Source organism: Dama dama, chromosome 33 (genome assembly GCF_033118175.1).
Source record: "Dama dama isolate Ldn47 chromosome 33, ASM3311817v1, whole genome shotgun sequence".
NCBI classification, from domain to species: Eukaryota; Metazoa; Chordata; class Mammalia; order Artiodactyla; family Cervidae; genus Dama; species Dama dama.
Window position 1 is genome coordinate 73727025 of NC_083713.1, and position 17766 is coordinate 73744790.

The 17766-nt window shown below is 44.5% G+C and overlaps 1 protein-coding gene across 1 annotated transcript; it reads right to left on the reverse strand.

Moving 5' to 3' along the window:
• Window positions 1–6148: 6148 nt before the first annotated feature.
• On the reverse strand, window positions 6149–16567 carry NIFK (nucleolar protein interacting with the FHA domain of MKI67). Its single transcript, XM_061135117.1, has 7 exons — window positions 16380–16567; window positions 15118–15255; window positions 9914–10022; window positions 8080–8291; window positions 7491–7559; window positions 7299–7367; window positions 6149–7033 (listed from the first exon to the last, which is right to left on the reverse strand). The coding sequence occupies exons 1-7, from the start codon at window positions 16482–16484 to the stop codon at window positions 6845–6847; spliced, it is 891 nt and encodes a 296-aa protein (XP_060991100.1). The 5' UTR covers window positions 16485–16567; the 3' UTR covers window positions 6149–6844.
• Window positions 16568–17766: the final 1199 nt, after the last annotated feature.

Here is a 17766-nt window from a genome sequence, read left to right on the forward strand (position 1 = left end):
GTGGCTCAGTGGTAAAGAACTTGCCTGCCAATGCAGGAGACACAGGCTGGACCCTCCAGGAAGATCCCATGTGCCTTGGAGCAACTCAGCTTGGGCGCCACAATGATCGAGCCTGTGCCCTGCCGCGGGAGAAGCCACTGGAATGAGAAACCCGGAACCACACCGAGAGAGCAGCCCCTGCTCATTGCAATGAGAAAAAGTCTTGCAACAAAGATCCAGCACAGCCAAAAATGAATGAACAAATTTATTAAAAAAAAAAAAAACTTTCATGGCAGAGCAAAATCTTCAGAGGTGGTATGTGGGGTACACTGAGCCCTCCATCTCTAGATTGCCCGCATTCTGATTAAAGGCAACTTCCCTTTCTACCTACATTTGTCTCTCTCTTAAACATTTCTTTATTCTTTTAATGGCCGCACAGCTTCGGGATCTTAGTTTCCTGACCAGAGGTTGAACCCACGCCCTTGGCAGCGAAAGGACAGAGTCCTAACCACTGATCCCCAGGGAATTCCCTCAGCCGTCGATTTTTGAGCAGCAGCGCCGGACTTGAGTTCGGCAACATCTCCAGGCAGTCTGATGGGCGCCTCTGACTCCCGCCTGGCATGCAGCTGCTGGTCCCCGACCTTCCTTGAAGCACCTTCTCACAGGTTTCCTCATCTCAGTCAGCGCAGCTCTGTTCTTCCAGACGTTGGGGCCAAAACAGTTGGCGTCAAACTTGACTCCTCTTTTTTTCCCTCTCACACCATGTCAACATCAGCAAATCTCTCTGGTCACCTTCACAGCATCTCCAAAAGTCGAGCACCCCTCGCCTCCTTCACTGTATCACCCTGGTCCAGCCCACTGTGGATGCCCGCTGGATGAAGGCCTGGGCATCTGCTTCCTCTTGGGTGGTTTTCCAGTCTGTTCTCAGTATAGCAGCGATCCTTTGAAAATGTAAACCCACCAGGAGTTCCCTGGAAGCCCAGGGGTTAGGAGGCAGCGCTCCCACTGCCTCGGCCGGTGCTCAGTCCCTGGTTGGGGGGCTGAGACCCCGCAGGCTGTGCCACACAGCCACCCCGCCCCCAAACGCAAACTCACCAGTGCTCTCGGCTTACACAGGGTCAAGGCTGACAATTAACAGTGGCCTCTGAGGACCTGCCCCATCCGGCATCACTGTCCTCCCCCCTCGTCCTCCCACTGCCCTCTTTGCCGACTCTGTGCCAGCTACACTGGTCTCTTTTTAAAATGTAGTTAATTTATTTAGGGCTATCCTGGGTCTTCATGCTTTGTGCAGGCTTTCACAGTTGTGACTGTGGGGGCTATCTGACTGAGTTAATGAACCAAATATGACGTACCAGCACTGTTTCAATCACTGGGGTATAACCATTACTACGACAAAGCTCCTACCCTTAGGAATACTGGTACTTGGGATGGGCTGTTGAATCTGAAAATTCCAGTACTGTGGCCACCTGATGCCAAGAGCCGACTCATTGGAAAAGACCCCGATGCTGGGAAAGATTGAGGGCAGGAGGAGAAGGGGGAGACAGAGGATGAGATGGTTGGATGGCATCACTGACTCGATGGACATGAGTTTGAGCGAGCTCTGGGAGATGGTGAAAGACTGGGAAGCCTGGAGTGCTGCACTCCACGGGGTTGCAAAGAAACGACTTAGCAACTAAACAACGAACAGACCATGAAGAAGAAACAAACAAGGCTTCTTTTTTCCAGAAACTGGGCAGCTTCCTGGGGAGGCAGCATCCCAGGAGGATGAGGGGGGAGCACTCCTCCAGCTGAGGGACGCGGCTGGTGGGGTGGAGCCCAGTGAGCAGTTGAACAGGATGGGACAGACTGATGTTTCACTCGGTTGGAACAATTCAAAGTTTTGTACCTTTTGCATGTAGTACCTATTCAGGCAATAACTTAAACTGAAAAAAATGAAAGTCACCAGAAAACCTTAAATAATGAGCTAGCTGAGTAACATGCCTTTATATGGCTGATTCTACATTAACATTAAATCAGATAACTGGCTATGTACAAATATGCAAGGTAGGAAACACTTCTACAATTTGCATTTACTAAACAACTTGCTTGCATTTTTTATTGTACCAGACGTGCATTGGCAGTCTTTTTTTTTTTTTAAAGCTAATTAGAAAAAAGCCACAGTATTTATCATCCAGCTAAGTGTTAAAGCAGAAATAGAAGGAAAATTGACACCTTCCTTCAGAAGAAAAAAATCATCAGTGACGATCCTGTATCCCTGCCGAAAACCATCTGAATGAACAGTTTCTCTCTTGGACGGACGATCCAGATGGCTCCCTTGGTTTCTCGTGCAAAAGCTGTGCTTCTTCCCTTGAGCCACGGCCGGCCACAGCTGCTCCCTCTGGTGCTCGTCACAGGAGAACCTGTGAATGGACCAGCCAGAGGCCAGCAGCGTCGCTCAGGGCACATTTGCTGCGGAAACGGTGTTTGGCAAGTATCGGATGTCTGAACCTCTTTTCCTGGGCATCATAGGGTTGACAGCACTTATTTGTAACAGGGGCAATTCTAAACTTGGTGACTTATGAGCACAAAAATGTAACTTCCATAACACAGAACACATTTCCTTCTTTCCGTCAGCACACACAGAAGCAGAGCAGGCCACCCAGACGCTTGGTGAGCAATTTATTTCTAAAGCAGATTGCTTCCTGAGTTGGGAGAAATTTGTAGATAAGCATGTGAAATATTCTCCGGATCAATGGAGCAGTAACTGAAGCCCTGACTTCCCAAACAATTATGTTTCTTTTCTGTTTTTGTTCCTAAGAGGAAAATGGCCAGAAATATAACACCTAGATAGAACTTGAAAAAAATTCCAAATGTTGAGATTTACTAATTGAAATAGAAAAATGTCCCAGGGAATTTCCTGGTGGTCCAGTGGTTAAGACTCTGAGCTTTCAATGCCAAGGGCCTGTGAAACAGGGTTTGATCCCTGTTTGAAAAACTAAGACCCTGTAAGCTGCATGGTGTGAAAAAAAGCCCAAACCCGTTTATTTTGTGCTTTTAATTTGGGCCTCATGAATAAAAAACCTAAATGAGCACAGAGTGTGGACAATAGGAAGTACTCTGAATAGAAGGGGCTAAAGATTGTGTTTACAGTGATGACAACAGTAAAGCCAAGTTCTCTTGTATGAACTTTTCTTTTTAAATACAGCCACCAAATTCTAATACACACTGGGGAACACCAAATAAGAAAACCATTTTCCCATAGTTATTGTCCAATGACCCTAAGCTATGCTTATTCATAACTACATGCAACTTCATAAGCTAGCAACTATCACGGTTCATTTCATCAGTATGTTGTATTACTGGTTATCTGACATCGTTTCGCAAGTATGTTTTTAACAATAACCAATTACCCAAAGAATGTTACTAAGCACCCAGCTGCTTAAGAGGCACTTCACAGTGGCAGTCTTTTAATTGTCTGGAAATTGGTGCTGTGTGTGTGTGCCTGTGTACAAAGATGCTTCTCAGGGAGGTCATTTTTTAAAAATTGAAATGTAGTTGATTTACAATGTTGTGTTAACTCCATCCATACAACAGTGACTCAGTTATACATTATATATATATATATATACATTATTTTTTTTAACATTAATTTCCATTAAGGTTTATTAGGATATTGAATATAGTTCCCAGTACTATTCAGTAGGACCTTGTTGTTAACCCATTTTACACATAATAGTTTTTCTCAGGGAAGTCTTGTTTAAAAAAATAACTAGGGTGTAAACCCCTTTATAGTTTTGCATTTTGCCAGCTCCTTGAATGAACGGACTGTGGATTTAAAGTGCCTGGGATCTGCTGCCATCTAGTGTTAGGTTGCTGACAAAACAGCTCCTAAGAATGGAACTTCTCGCCTCCTCCCGCGCCTGCCCCAGTGCCCCACTTCTGCCTCCAGAGTCACCAGCTCATGTCAGCACAAGGCTTCTGCGTCTTTCCTTTTTTCCGCCGTCACTAACAATCTAGCTTTCATGCCCATCTTGTTGGAAGGACGTCAAAAGGAGTCAGCTGAATTGGCTCACCATATGCTATTTCTGGGCAAGTTCTTTAAGCTCTCTGGGCTTCAGTCTCCTCACCATTCAGACAGAAACAGAAGTGTCTAACTTCATAGGTTGTCCTGATTAAACGCGCTAATACACATGCAAGGATTTAATAAATGTTCATTATCATCACACATCTATCATGCCTGAGTCCTTAATGGAAATACAAATATTGAAAATAGGCTGGGGAATGCCCTGGAGGCCCAGTGCTTAGGACTCAGCATTTTCACTGCAGTAGCCGAGTCCAACCCCTGGTCAGGGAACTAAGATGCCACAGAGCTGGAAAAAAGGAAACAGCTTGTGTTACTTTCCATTTTATGATCAGAAGGCAGAAATAGGGTTCCATAAGACAATTCAGGCTGCTTGTTTTTGAGAGGTCTGTTCTGGATAAAAAGTCCTTTGCAAATATTTACACCAAGGCTATAGCATCTCCTTTTTTAAAAAATGTAAGTATAGCTGATTTACAGAGTTGTTAGTCTCAGGTTTACATCAGTGATTCAGTTCACATGTGTATTTATTTTCAGGTTATTTTCCATTATGCGTTATTACAAGATATTGAGTACAGCTTCCTGTGCTGTACAAAAGGTTCTTGTTGGTTACCTGTTTCATATACAGTGGTGTATATGTTAATCCCAAACTTCTAAATTATCTATCCCCACCCTTAACTGTGGTTTTTTTTTTGCTGCGTGGGCAGCTTGCAGGATCCTTACCAGGGAACTTTCTGAAACTCATGTCTCAATTTTTTTCAACTATTTAAAAACGTACAACAAAACCCTGAAGCGGGTTGGACTGGACAGCAGGATAACTGGTCGCTTTGAGGGCCACAGGATGACCCGCGATGTAGTTAGGTTTGGGCCTGTAGTTTCTTCTGCCTATAGGAAGTGCACACTCCTCGCATACACTCATCACACTTGTGGGCTAAGGAGAGCAGCCGCGGGCACCACAGCCACTGCACGGGCCCTGACGCCCTGCTGTGCCCGCCTGTCCGTCTTTGAACAGCCTCTGCTGCACTGCAGGGAGACAGACAGCCTCATGATCACCAGCCACCGTTACAACTTCCAGATTCTTGATGTTCTCCCTACAAAATCTGAGGATCAACCCCACACTACTTTGACAAATGCTCCTAATATAATCCCCACGAAAATGTTAACTTCAACTCTATTTCTTTGCCATGATATATGCTAAAAATCACTCTCCCCATCCAGCTCCAGGGTACATCAAAAAACTCACACGTCAAGTGATGATGATCGGTACCATGCTGGAAGAGGTGTCTGGGCAGTAGGTCAGGAAACAGGGAAATAATAAAAATCTGTCAGGCTGCATTGATAAGCTTATCTGGTGCTTTCCCAGAAATGGAAATCAGATGGACTTCTAGATCCACAAATTCAGACATGGTTCAAAGAGGTAGGCAGTTCTGTTACTCATTCAATTTAAACACAATGAACATAGTCTGTATAGGGACTAATCTAGAGCTAAGATGTTCTTTGTATGTTTATTTTTTGGGTGTGCTGTGGCTTTGCTGGTACTTGTGGGCTTTCTCTAGTTGCAGTGAACAGGTGCTGGTCTCAAGTTTTGGGGCGCAGGCTTCTCACTGCAGTGGCTTCTCTTGTTGCGGACAATGGACTCTAGGTGTGCAGGTTTAGTTGCTCTGTGGCATGTAGAATCTTGGGGACCAGGGATTGAACCCGTGTCCCTTGCATTGACTGGCAAATTCTTAACCACTGGACCACTAGGAAAGTCCCTATGCTGTGTATTAAAGCTGATTCAACTAGGTCAGTATTATCATCTTAATACTTAACAAATATTGTATGAAAAAATGTTTGGTGGTAATGAAGCCTTTTAGTGAAACTGAATTAGTTGATCCTTGTGGCTCAGCTGGTAATGAATCCGCCTGCAATGCAGGAGACCTGGGTTTGATCCCTGGGTTGGGAAGATCTCCTGGAGAAGGGAAAGGCCACCTGCTCCAGCATCCTGTCCAGAATTCCATGGACTGTATTGTATTAGTCCCGGGGGTCGCAGAGTCGGACATGACTCAGAGACTTTTACTTCACTTCAATTAGCTGACACATTTCAAAGGTATCAAAACCTTAAAAGATCACTGAAAGGCAAACCCAACAATTTTTTATTTCAAGATATCCAAGTTGCTCTTGCATACAAAAAAAAACAGAAAAAGTTTATCTGGTGGTCACTACATGAATCTTGAAACCAAATTCCTGATTGATGACACTGATATAAGAGGGTAGTTATTAATTAATCCATGCCAGCCCACCACAAACTAACTTAACATTGGTAAAAATGACCGTATATACATAAATGAGTCTCTATCGGTACTGATACCTCCTTCTCACTCCCCACAGAATCTGACTTCTAGTTTCAGCCATCTGACGGGTTAAATGTGCTCGGTCTAACAGAGAACTATTCTGATGGGCAAGCAAGATTTTATTTATTTGATGGTAACAACAGAGGCTACAGTTTAGTACTTAGGTCAGCAGCTAATAGTGATCTTGTCTCCAGGCAGAGTGACTAAAAGCAGCTGTGCAAACTGCAAAGAAAACGAGAGACAGGACGAGAGGCAGCGGGAGCCTGGCTGCTGTAAGCTGGCATGCACCCCTGCCTTTCAGCAAGGGCAGGGAAGCCTGGATCACTGACTGCTTTCCTCGGTGACTTGAACTGACAGTTTTTCCCCAACCATCTTGTTATTGGTTGCATTCCACTCTATCTAGTTAAATATAAACAATTAGTCTTCATAAGAAAATCATCTTTTCAGAAGAACTATACACAATACATTAAAAAAATCACTGATTGTGTTTTCTTCGTCTTTTTTTCTTTGAACTTGTAGGTGGTTGAGTCTCCTGTGTTTCTTCTTTGACACCAGACACGGGCTGTTTGAAAACTATTTCATTATCTTTATCATCATCATTCAGTTTGGCCACTTCAGATTTTCGTTTCTCCAAAAATGTTGGTGTACACACTGGTGTGGGACCCTGGGTTCAAGTGAAAGGTCATAATACATAAATGTGGGAAGATATTAGGATGACCCTCTCCCACCACCTCTCCTCTATTTTTATAAGTTACACATATTATTTTAGGCCTGTTTCTATCATCTGATGATACAGCTGCACATGATCAAGCGCTTAGGTGCTTATCACCTTTGTCCCAAGATTAAGCAAGCAAAGTGACAGGAGCAGCAACTGCCCCTCCCCCTTTAACCCGTAACACCGGCCTCCCGGGGTGCTGAGACCACCTTACCTGGCTATCCACAGCCTTCTCAGGAGTCTCAGCAGCGACTGAAGCGGCCTTCTTCTTCTTACGCAAAGCCTTCAATAAATTGTAAGAGACCACATCAATCTGCATGTTGACCAGATATAGTAGTCCTGAATGTATTTCCGCATTTATTTTTCTCTAATACCAAGTGAGTAATATGATAAGCAGAAGTATTACCTGGTACTTTCTGGAATTTCGAGGACCAGTGTTTGAAGCATTTTCCTCAGTTTTATGTAACACCTTAACCTAAATAAGCATAAAGAAGTAATAGAAAAAGAAGTTGTAAAACTAGCAGTCTCACACATGTATATTTTAAAACTTATTAGATCATTATACATATGCTTACTAGTTAATTTTGACAAAGACTTTTAGGACTATTTCCAACTTAAAAGGACCATGAAACAAAATTTTAACTAAAATGGCATAAAAAGGATGCTCATTTTACAGTCTTGGTATTTATCAGTAACATACAATAAACCAAACATTTAATCCAGGCAATGATAACCTCTACTAGGAATCCACAAGCATTATAGTTTTCGGTCAGATAAGGTTTCACTTCAATCATCTAAAACTACTAAATCAGGTACATGTTGCGAATTGGTTAATCCCTTTCAGGATTTCGTCCCCTGTGTGTGTAACAGGAAATACTAGGACTGCTTCACAAACCTACAAAGACCAGCCTACAATGATTGCAGTTTCAAAAATTTAGTCAAAACCTCGTAGGGGGAGATACTGGGTTAGACATTTTATACAAAGGAATACTCACCAATGAAGGGAAATCATAATCAATCCCCTTTTTAGCCAATCTCTTCCTGAGTAATTTTTCCTTCTTTTTAAACCGCTCCTCCATCCGTAGCTTTTGAACAAGTGACCGATTCTGATTGTACCGTTTCACTGCTGGATATGATGGTCTTTTAAATGGCATATGCCACTCTCTAAAAAGTTCTTCATGTACCTTTTCAGGTGGTATAAAATGACCTACAATTAAAAAAAGAAAAAAAAAAAAGTTTTCAACCAAGTAGGAGGGAAAGGATTTCAATGAGAACAGACTCTCCCTTGTGTCCCTTGTAGCATAATCAAATTGATGTGTCCCCCATTTACATGGAGAAGCCTGAAAGAATAAAGCAGGTAACCAAGGCAAAGTCAGACAGCCCACAATTATCTACCAAATACGCACTGTGTGCCAAGAACGATCCCAGGACTAGAGACACATGAGTGAACAAGGTGAGTGCATAGAGGAGTGTGTGGAAATTAAGTCTTAGGGTTCCCGAAGCTAAAAGGACCCCCACTTTTAGACTGTGTGACTCATGACAACAGAAGCTCTTACCTTCTGGCTCATATCCTCCAGGCACCTGCCCAGGACTAAGGCAGCTCACTGCTTATCTGTATCTCTCTGCTTAGGGATGCACACTGGGCCCCTTGTGCAGGGAAGCCAAAATCCCTGGGATCTACCCTCCACTAGTGATAGATGGTACACAAATATCCCAGTTTCTGTGCTTGTCAGCTGGGATAATTCTGTTTCCCAAGGTGACCAGCAGGAAGGAGCCCAAATGCCTAAATAACTGACTTGCTAACATACCCTTTACTGACTTCCTTCCTGTCAAATCTCCACTCTTTACAAGTATTTCCCTGGGATCACCTCCGAGACAAACTACTCCCCTGAAAAAAAGAGAAAAGGTGGGGATGTGGCTAAACCCTCATATCGGAGTTCAGAACTGTCTGTGCGATCCTTCAGAAGTCAGGTAGAGCAGAGCAGGGATCTCACACATGTGGTCACCCAATCGCCCACTTCGTCCTGGCAAGAGCCACATTCTTCATGTGCAAGTAACACCCAGGATCTCAGGGGGCTCCTGGGACCCTCTCTCACAGCAACAGGAACTAAGATGGAGAGGTGTGACCTGGGTGCTGGCTCCGGACGGGCTGCTCCGGGAAGGTGGGTCGGAGCGAGCGCCACCTCCTGAAGGATGGACCTCCAACCTGCTCCTGTCACCCGCGCATGCCCGATGGGTTCTCTGCAGAGGAGCTGCAGCCAAGGCCATGACGACTGGCTGACATCTGACTCCTCACCCTGAACATCATCCTGTCTAGGACCATTAGTGGTTTCCGCTGTCCTCGGCATGTATTCTAAACTGTGCTTCACATGGCTTCTGGTAACCTGACCTTCATTCATCTATTTCTCCTCCCTCATCTCTCACTATGCTCCTTGCAGGCAATTACGTTTGTCACTGGTTTTGGCATTTGCTCTCCCCCCACCAAATTCTCAGTTCCACCCCTTCACTTGGCTGTTATTTAATCTTCAGGTTCCAACTTTAATGACTTTTCCTCAGGGAGCCTCCCACACTCCACCAGTAAGACCTTCCTATTTACTCCTCAAGGAAACTGTTCCAACTCCATCTCAGCAGAAAACAGCTTTCACTCTGGAAACCTTAAAATTCCAGTTCAAACCCATCTTGAAATTGCACTTAAACTGTTGCACCACTGCTTATGAGATTCATCCCAGGGGTGAGGTGGGATGTCCAAGCAGCTAAGCTACCTCCCACTGCAGCCACCGTCAGCAGGAGCATCCCTGAAATCCCACAGGCTAAGAATCGGGTACTTACACTTCAAGAGTCTTTCACCAAAAAGGTAGTTGTTCATCGTTTCAGCAGCTATTTTGGCAACATCTTCAGATTCAAACTCCACAAAGCCGTAGCCTTTGCTATTTCCAGTCTGCAATGACAAATCCACCACAAAAAGCAGAACAATTACATTCTAATGCGTCATCAAACTCCTGAAATGTCATTAAATAATGTACAGTAGCTGTGGCCGACTCCTGCCACACCACAGACTGTACCCTCCAGGATCCTCTGTTCATGGGAATTTCCAGGCAAGAATACTAGAGTGGGTTGCCATTTCCTTCTTTAGGGGGTCTTCCCGATCCAGGGATTGAACTTGGGTGTCCTGCACTGCAGGCAGATACCGACTGAGCTACCAGGGAATTCCCAGTAGGAATAACATTAAGGAGTAACATTAAGACACCTTTGATTTTCAACTTCAAATCACATAGTGTGCAGACTGTTACAGGGAAAGAAAAGATCCAAAATAGTCTAAATTTGCCATTGGTTTTGAAGATTTCCTGGGATTTTGATTACATATGATAAATGATTATAGCTGGAATTTATTCAGTAGCAACAGCCAACATAAAGGAATCTGGTAGGCCCCATAGTCCTTTACTCATTATTGATCTCATGGGTGGTCACATTATCCATCTACTTGGGAGATGGAATAAATGCGTCACAAAAAATACAGGTAATGTAATTCCCATTTACATGAAAAAACTGAAAAGAAATTAAGTCAGTGTCTCCCAGCCCATCAATAAAAGATCACATTCACTGTCATGTTTACCAGTGACTGATCATCTCCACAGCTGCGGGCACAGGCCCAGGGACCACTCTCTCAGAGACACACATGCTGGGTTCTGGCCTCCACACCATAACTTAATGAGCTTGCTAACAGGAGTTCTAAAGTCCAAATGCCCAGGTTTGGATCTTAGCTCTGACACTCAGATAAGGAATGTTTAAGCCTCAGTTTTTCCTTCTATAAAATGCGGATAAAATAAACACTCTCATAGAGTTGCCATGAAAACACAAAATAACCTACAAGGGCTCCTCACTTTTGTCAAGTACTCAATACATGTTACTTTAGGGTGGCAGGGTATGCCTACCCCCCAAATGCTCCTTTGGCAAGTAATTATTCTAAGCTGAAGGTGCTGAGAAATAGAACAAGAAACTCTGCGCTCCCCTATTTACCTAAAAACAGGACACAAATTTACAAAGGTGTCCTCTCCCGTCTATCAGAGAGATCTTAGAGGAATCCACACAACAAATTTTACTAAGCAGACCTTATCACCAAGATCCAAACCTGGGCATTTGGACTTTAGGATTCTGTTAGCCTCCTGTACATTTGCCTCCTCGCAACTTGCAACCATATAAACTCAAAGCACTGTTCCCTCATCCAGTCACTCCTCAAAGTCAAAGTTCTCTAACAACCCTTTGAGCACTCCCATGAGTAAGCATACATTTTAGTCTCTTTTTAATCTCTCAGTTTTTCAGTCCATAGGGTCTCAGCCTAGGGCAGCAGAAAAAGAACTTTTCCTCCTCCAGAGTTCCAATTCTTAGTGACAACAACTAGGAAAACTTTACAATCTTGCATTAAACAAACTATTCTCGGATATGGCTCAAAGCTGGTCATGTGATCCTGGAAATAAGAAACCATTCAAAGGCTGTGTGGCTTAACAGAGTTGGGAGCCAGGAGGCTGACTCCTAGCTGTGCTAGGAGTGATCTCTAGCACACTAACCGTCAGGACACAGGCACCACCCAGAGGCTCAGGTTGGTTATCTGCAACAGGACGAGTCTGGTAAGACTTTAAATGTCTGACGATCCTCCTACCATCCCAGCTCTCACTCAGGAGGGGAACGATGGTGGAGTGTAAGACACTGTTATAAAGCTTGTGAAATCTGATGTGAAAATACATGTCAAGTGTCCCCAAAACCAAAGACTCAAAAGCCCAATCCTTGACCTAGTAATCCAAAAAGTCAGAAATACCAAGCAGATAGTCAAAACTGGGGTGGGTGGGGAGGCAGCAGCTTTATAATATGCAACAAAGCTGGAAATGTTACATTTCAGTGCGCTGCGCCAAGGAGCAGACTTTTTAAGAAAACCGGCCTCACCTCTTCAAAGGAGTCAAGAAAAACCAAACAAGCAAAACAGGGATAGAGAGACTGCTCTACACAGGATGAAGAGCTGAACAACCAAGTGCAACGCATAAACCCTAACCAGCTCCCAGAATGGCAGGGGCTACTGGGGATACGTGAAGAGGGACAGTCCAGGAGATCGTCACATTGTGACGATGTAGCACAGTGTCCTTATTCTCAGATCTACCAGGATGTATTTAGTATTAAAGTACTACAACTGCCACTTTCTTCAAAAGGCTAAAAAACCCAAAAAGGTATGTACGTTTTTATAGATATGGGAAGAGATGAAGCTAATGTGTCAGGATATTAACGATGAGTGAATCTAGGGGAGGATGCTCATTTTGCTTTCCTTTCTACTTCCTGTCAACATTTTCAGAACACAAAGCTGGTGAACACAACTGCACTTCATTATGGAAAAACACCCAAAATAACAATCCACAAAAGGCAGAAAAAAAGTCTTTGAAAAAGACAATAAGTGCAAAAACATGAATAAACGTTTCACAGAAGACAGAACTCCAAAGGCTGATAAACAAATAATGATACTCAATCTCACTACTGCATTCATCTCACACATATATATAAAGTAATGCTCAAAATTCTCCAAGCCAGGCTTCAGCAATACGTGAACCGCGAACTTCCAAATGTTCAAGCTGGTTTTAGAAAAGGCAGAGGAACCAGAGATCAAACTGCCAACATCCAATGGAACATCAAAAAAGCAAGAGAGTTCAGAAAAACATCTATTTCTGCTTTACTGACTATGCCAAAGCCTTCGACTGTGTGGATCACAACAAACTGTGGAAAATTCTGAAAGAGATGGGAATACCAGACCACCTGACCTGCCTCTTGAGAAAGCTGTATGCAGGTCAGGAAGCAACAGTTAGAACTGGACATGAAACAACAGACTGGTTCCAAATAGGAAAAGGAGTACGTCAAGGCTGTATATTGTCACCCTGCTTATTTAACTTCTATGCAGAATACATCATGAGAAATGCTGGGCTGGAAGAGGCAAAAGGTTGAATCAAGATTGCCGGTAGAAATATCAATAACCTCAGATATGCAGATGACACCACCTTTATGGCAGAAAGTAAAGAACTAAAGAGCCTCTTGATGAAAGTGAAAGAAGAGAATGAAAAAGTTGGCTTAAAGCTCAACATTCAGAAAACTAAGATCATGGCATCGAGTCCCATCACTTCAAGCAAACAGATGGGGAAACAGTGGCTGACTTTATTTTTTTGGGCTCCAAAATCACTGCAGATAGTGATTGCAGCCATGAAATTAAAAGACCCTTACTCCTTGGAAGGAAAGTTATGACCAACCTAGACGGCATATTGAAAAGCAGAGACATTACTTTGTCAACAAAGGTCCATCTAGTCAAGGCTATGGTTTTTTTTTTTTTTTTTTAATTTTTATTTTTATTTTTTAAAATTCTTTTGGCATGCTGGATCTTAGTTCCCACACCAGGGATCGAACCCATGCCCACTGGAGTGGAAGCTCAGAACCTTAACCACTGGACCACCAGCAAAGTCCAAGGCTATGGTTTTTCCAGTGGTCATGTATGGATGTGAGAGTTGGGCTATAAAGAAAGCTGAGTGCAGAAGAATTGACGCTTTTGAACTGTGGTGCTGAAGAAGATTCTTGAGAGTCCCTTGGACTGCAAGGAGATCCAACCAGTCCATCCTAAAGGAAATCAGTCCTGAATATTCACTGGAAGGACTGATGTTGAAGCTGGAACTCCAATACTTTGGCTACCTGACGCGAAGAGCTGACTCATTTGAAAAGACCCTGATTCTGGGAAAGACTGACGGCAGGAGAAGGGGACGACAGAGGATGAAATGGTTGGATGGCATCACCGACTCAATGGACATGGGTCTGGGTGGACTCTGGGAGTTGTTGATGGACAGGGAGGCCTTGAGTGCTGTGATTCATGGGGTCGCCAAAAGTTGGACACGACTGAGCGACTGAACTGACTGAATCTCACTAAGAATGAGGCAGAACATTCTATACTTATCCTGAGGATATGCTATAAAGCACTATTTTTCAAACTCAGAGTTTGAAAAGTTTAAAAGCTGCCCTTTTAGAGGGCAGAAGAATCAATTTAGTATGTCAGAAAAGTATTTTTAAATAAACTGAATGGGAAAGTTAAGTATCATCTTCCTAGACTTTTATTTCAGTTAATGTTTACGTACAGATGCATGCGTGCTGGCTTGTGCTGTAAAACTGACTTCTTATTGTGGATTCAAGGTCTGAAAAATACTATTCAAGAGAAAGTCACCTATACCTGCACAAACAATGTTCCCAGCAGTTTCATCGACAAACTGGAGAAAAGGTAACGTTCAACAAGAGGGTGGATAAACAAACCGTAGCATATTCAGGCAGTGACAAGAGAGCAGGGACAACAAACAGTTAACTCTGTTCTGCTGTAACTTAAGTGGGAAAGTGTGAAAAAACTGTATCAAGAAAAAGAGAGATTCCAATAACAAGAATTCTGTGGTTATAGCCCATAGAAGTATGTGTGTGGGAAAAAAATTAAGCGGGCCACACCCTATTACTGAAGTAAACCACACAAATATTTATTAGGAGGTAGGTATGACACAATGACATTTATACAGTACTTTGTGTATCAGGCACTGTTCTAAGAATCTTATACTCATTTCCTCATTTAAGCTTTGATTCAATACTCCTGAGGTTGGTGCAATTTTGCTCATATTTTACAAATCAGAAAACAAGCATGCAGGTCATAGAATTTGCCCAAAGTCACACAACCAATAAGGTGTAGAGTCCAGCCTCACACTTAAGTTCATGAACCCCTGGCTTAGTAGTTACAGGATAAAAAGCACTCACTAAGATTGCCAATTTAATTAGAGGACTTGAAGCAATTACCTTAAAAAAGTAAAATACACATTCACAGGAATGCTAATTTTGTTCTCTGTCTGCTTCAGGTTCTAGACCTTATCCAATCCCTTTCTGGAATGAAGTGTGATAAGTGATAACATGCAAACATGCTCCAAAACCTGTCAAGGATGGTATGCTTTTGGAAAATAAAACAATCTAATTCAATACAAAAATCTTACCTTTTTACTCCTGGACAGTCTGAATCTTGTAACAGTGCCAAATTGGGAAAAATATGCTCGGATCTGGGTTTCATAAAGGGATGGTGGTAAGTGGCCCACGTAGATTACTCCAGGAGTAAGTTTTCGTTTCTCCTGTTGCTGAAAACATAAAGACCAGACAAATATATATATATATGTCCTTTTTTCATTAAAAAAAAATCACACTGCCACAAAACTTGTGAAACTCTGCTCTTAGATTAAGACAAGAGATCAAGAACCTACCCTGTATTTCCACTTACCACAATAGAAACTATGAAAAATTAGCTGTTTGGATATAGTGAAGAGACTTATGGTTGTCAAGGGGGAGCGGGGTGGGGGAGGGGGATTGGGAGTTTGGGGTTAGCAGATGCAAACTATAATACAGAATAATGGATAAACAACAAGGTCCTACTGTATAGCACAGGGAACTACATTCAACACCCCAGGAGAGATTAACACAACACTGTAAATCAACTATTTCAATAAATTAAAAAAAAAAAAAAAAGTGGTTGTCCCACGAGGACAATCGCCAAGCAGTAGCCTGTCTTCTCAGCTTCCTTCTCCCAGCACGAACACTCAGTAACTACACGCTGAATTAACAGATAAAATCTGCTGGCCTAAGAACTCTATACAAACATACCCTTCAATATTGTTTGCAGATCACCGTTTACTCGCACCCAAGTAAAGAAACAATTTTAAGACGTCAGTAAACCTTCACGAAGCCTCCTAACCTTTCAATATCCCTGCCCTCCAACCCCTGCCTTCGGTAATACAGACTTTTAAGCTTTCCCATGTACATTTTATGATAAAATCTTGGGCAAATATTATTGAACTTGATATCAGGGCCCCCAAACAGCAGATAGAGCTTGGGTAATACTGTCTTTTAAGAATTCCAAAACCACTAACCAGGCAAACAAACCTCCCCAGTTTGGGGGCCCAGCCGAAGTAGGGCTGGAGCTGATCCGCGGGACGAGGACCGACCCAACAGCTGGCTCTCCTCTCTCCGAACATCCCCGCGATACCCACTCCTTACCGTACCTCCATAAGGACCCTAAAGCCCGCGGCCCAAAGCCGTCACTTCTCGGTCCTCCCGAGGAAACCTCGGCCCGCAAGCTCTTGAGGTCGGGGCCCGACCTGGGTGACGCCAGACGAAGCACAGGCGTGGTGAGGCCGAGGCGCGCGGGCGGGACCCCCATACCCGGTCCGCCACCTCCCCTCGCGGTCGGGTCCGCGCGGCCGCTCACCTTGGTCGCACGCCGACGAACCTGCGCCACCTCCTTTTTAAATTTGGCATCCTCCTGCGGGTTTAGGGACAGGAGCGGCTTTGCCGGGCCATCCAACGCCGCCATCCCGCCCGCTCGTACGCTGACGAGACCCACGCGGTACACCCGGAAACGCCGGACCCCCTGCTTCCCCAAACCGGAAGGGAGGGCGAGGCCTGCGGCACGGCTCCGGGGCGGAGCCTGGGCGAAGGCGGAGCGCGGGGGCGGAGCCTGGGCGAAGGCGGAGCGCGGGGGCGGAGCCTGGGCGAAGGCGGAGCGCGGGGGCGGAGCCTGGGCGAAGGCGGAGCGCGGGGGCGAGGCGTAGGGCGTGGCGCAGCGCGGCGAAAGGGCTCGAGGGGCTTCTCGACTGGCAGGTGTCGTTTGGCACCTTCAGGGTTGCCTCCGTTTGGAGGTACTCATTGGCCTGGCTGCTCAATATTTAAATATCCTGCCTGACAGTGGTTCTAGCTGCCGAGGTCAGCTCTGTGCCCAGAAGCTCCGTTTGGGAGGGCGTTTCTAAGCTGATCTGATGCTTTAGCAAGGGCGTCATCTTGTGTTGTATAGGAGATGGTTTTTACTCCTTGCATTGTTGCAGGGCTGGCCTCTTGGCTGTTCTCAAAATTAGATAGTTGATGTATGAGTCAGATACTGATCTAGGATACAGAGCAAGTTCTGTGGTTCCCTGAGGGTCCCTTCCGTGTGTGTGTGTGTGTGTGTGTGTGTGTGTGTGTGTGTGTGTGAGCGAACAGCCCCCTCTATTCCTGACTTATCTCTTAGTTCCTATGGGCAGGGAAAGGGAGGAGCAGAGACGGGAAGACGGCAAACTGATGGTTTTCTTCTGGGAGATCCCCTCTCAGTTTTCCCCAACCCGCTCCAGGAATTCCTGGCCTCCAAAGGATCAGGTGGTGACCCAAGTCTTATCAAAATTGAGTGAGCATGTGGATTGCCAATTCTGTTCCTAGGTGGGGGCAGGGCCTCAGCTTCTGTGTTTGTAACAAGCTCCCAGGTGAGGCTGATGCTCCGTGGGTTACACTTTGATTATCAGGAGTAGAGATATAGGGAACTGATCACTGAACTGGGTTGAATTGCTGTCCCCTCAAAAGATAATGTTCAAGTCTTCACCTCAACACCTGTGATGCAGACAGGATCTTTGCTGATGTAGTCACTTGCAGATGAGGTTGTTATGGAATAGGGTGGGCCCTAATCCAATGATTAACGTCCTTATAAGAAGGAAATTTGGACACGCACGCGCGCGCGCGCACACACACACACACACACACACACACACACACATGGAGAATGCCCCGTGATGACGGAGGCAGAGTTTGGAGAGATGTCATAAACTGAGGAACACCAGGAATTGCTGGAA

Coding starts and splice junctions, on each gene's coding strand:
- NIFK (XM_061135117.1), bottom strand. CDS start 16,484: ATGGCGGCGTTGGATGGCCCGGCAAAGCCGCTCCTGTCCCTAAACCCG. Junction 7,368..7,490: donor GAAATTCCAGAAAGTACCAG/GTAATACTTCTG, acceptor AATTTATTGAAG/GCTTTGCGTAAGAAGAAGAA. Junction 7,034..7,298: donor AGAAGGCTGTGGATAGCCAG/GTAAGGTGGTCT, acceptor ACTTGAACCCAG/GGTCCCACACCAGTGTGTAC.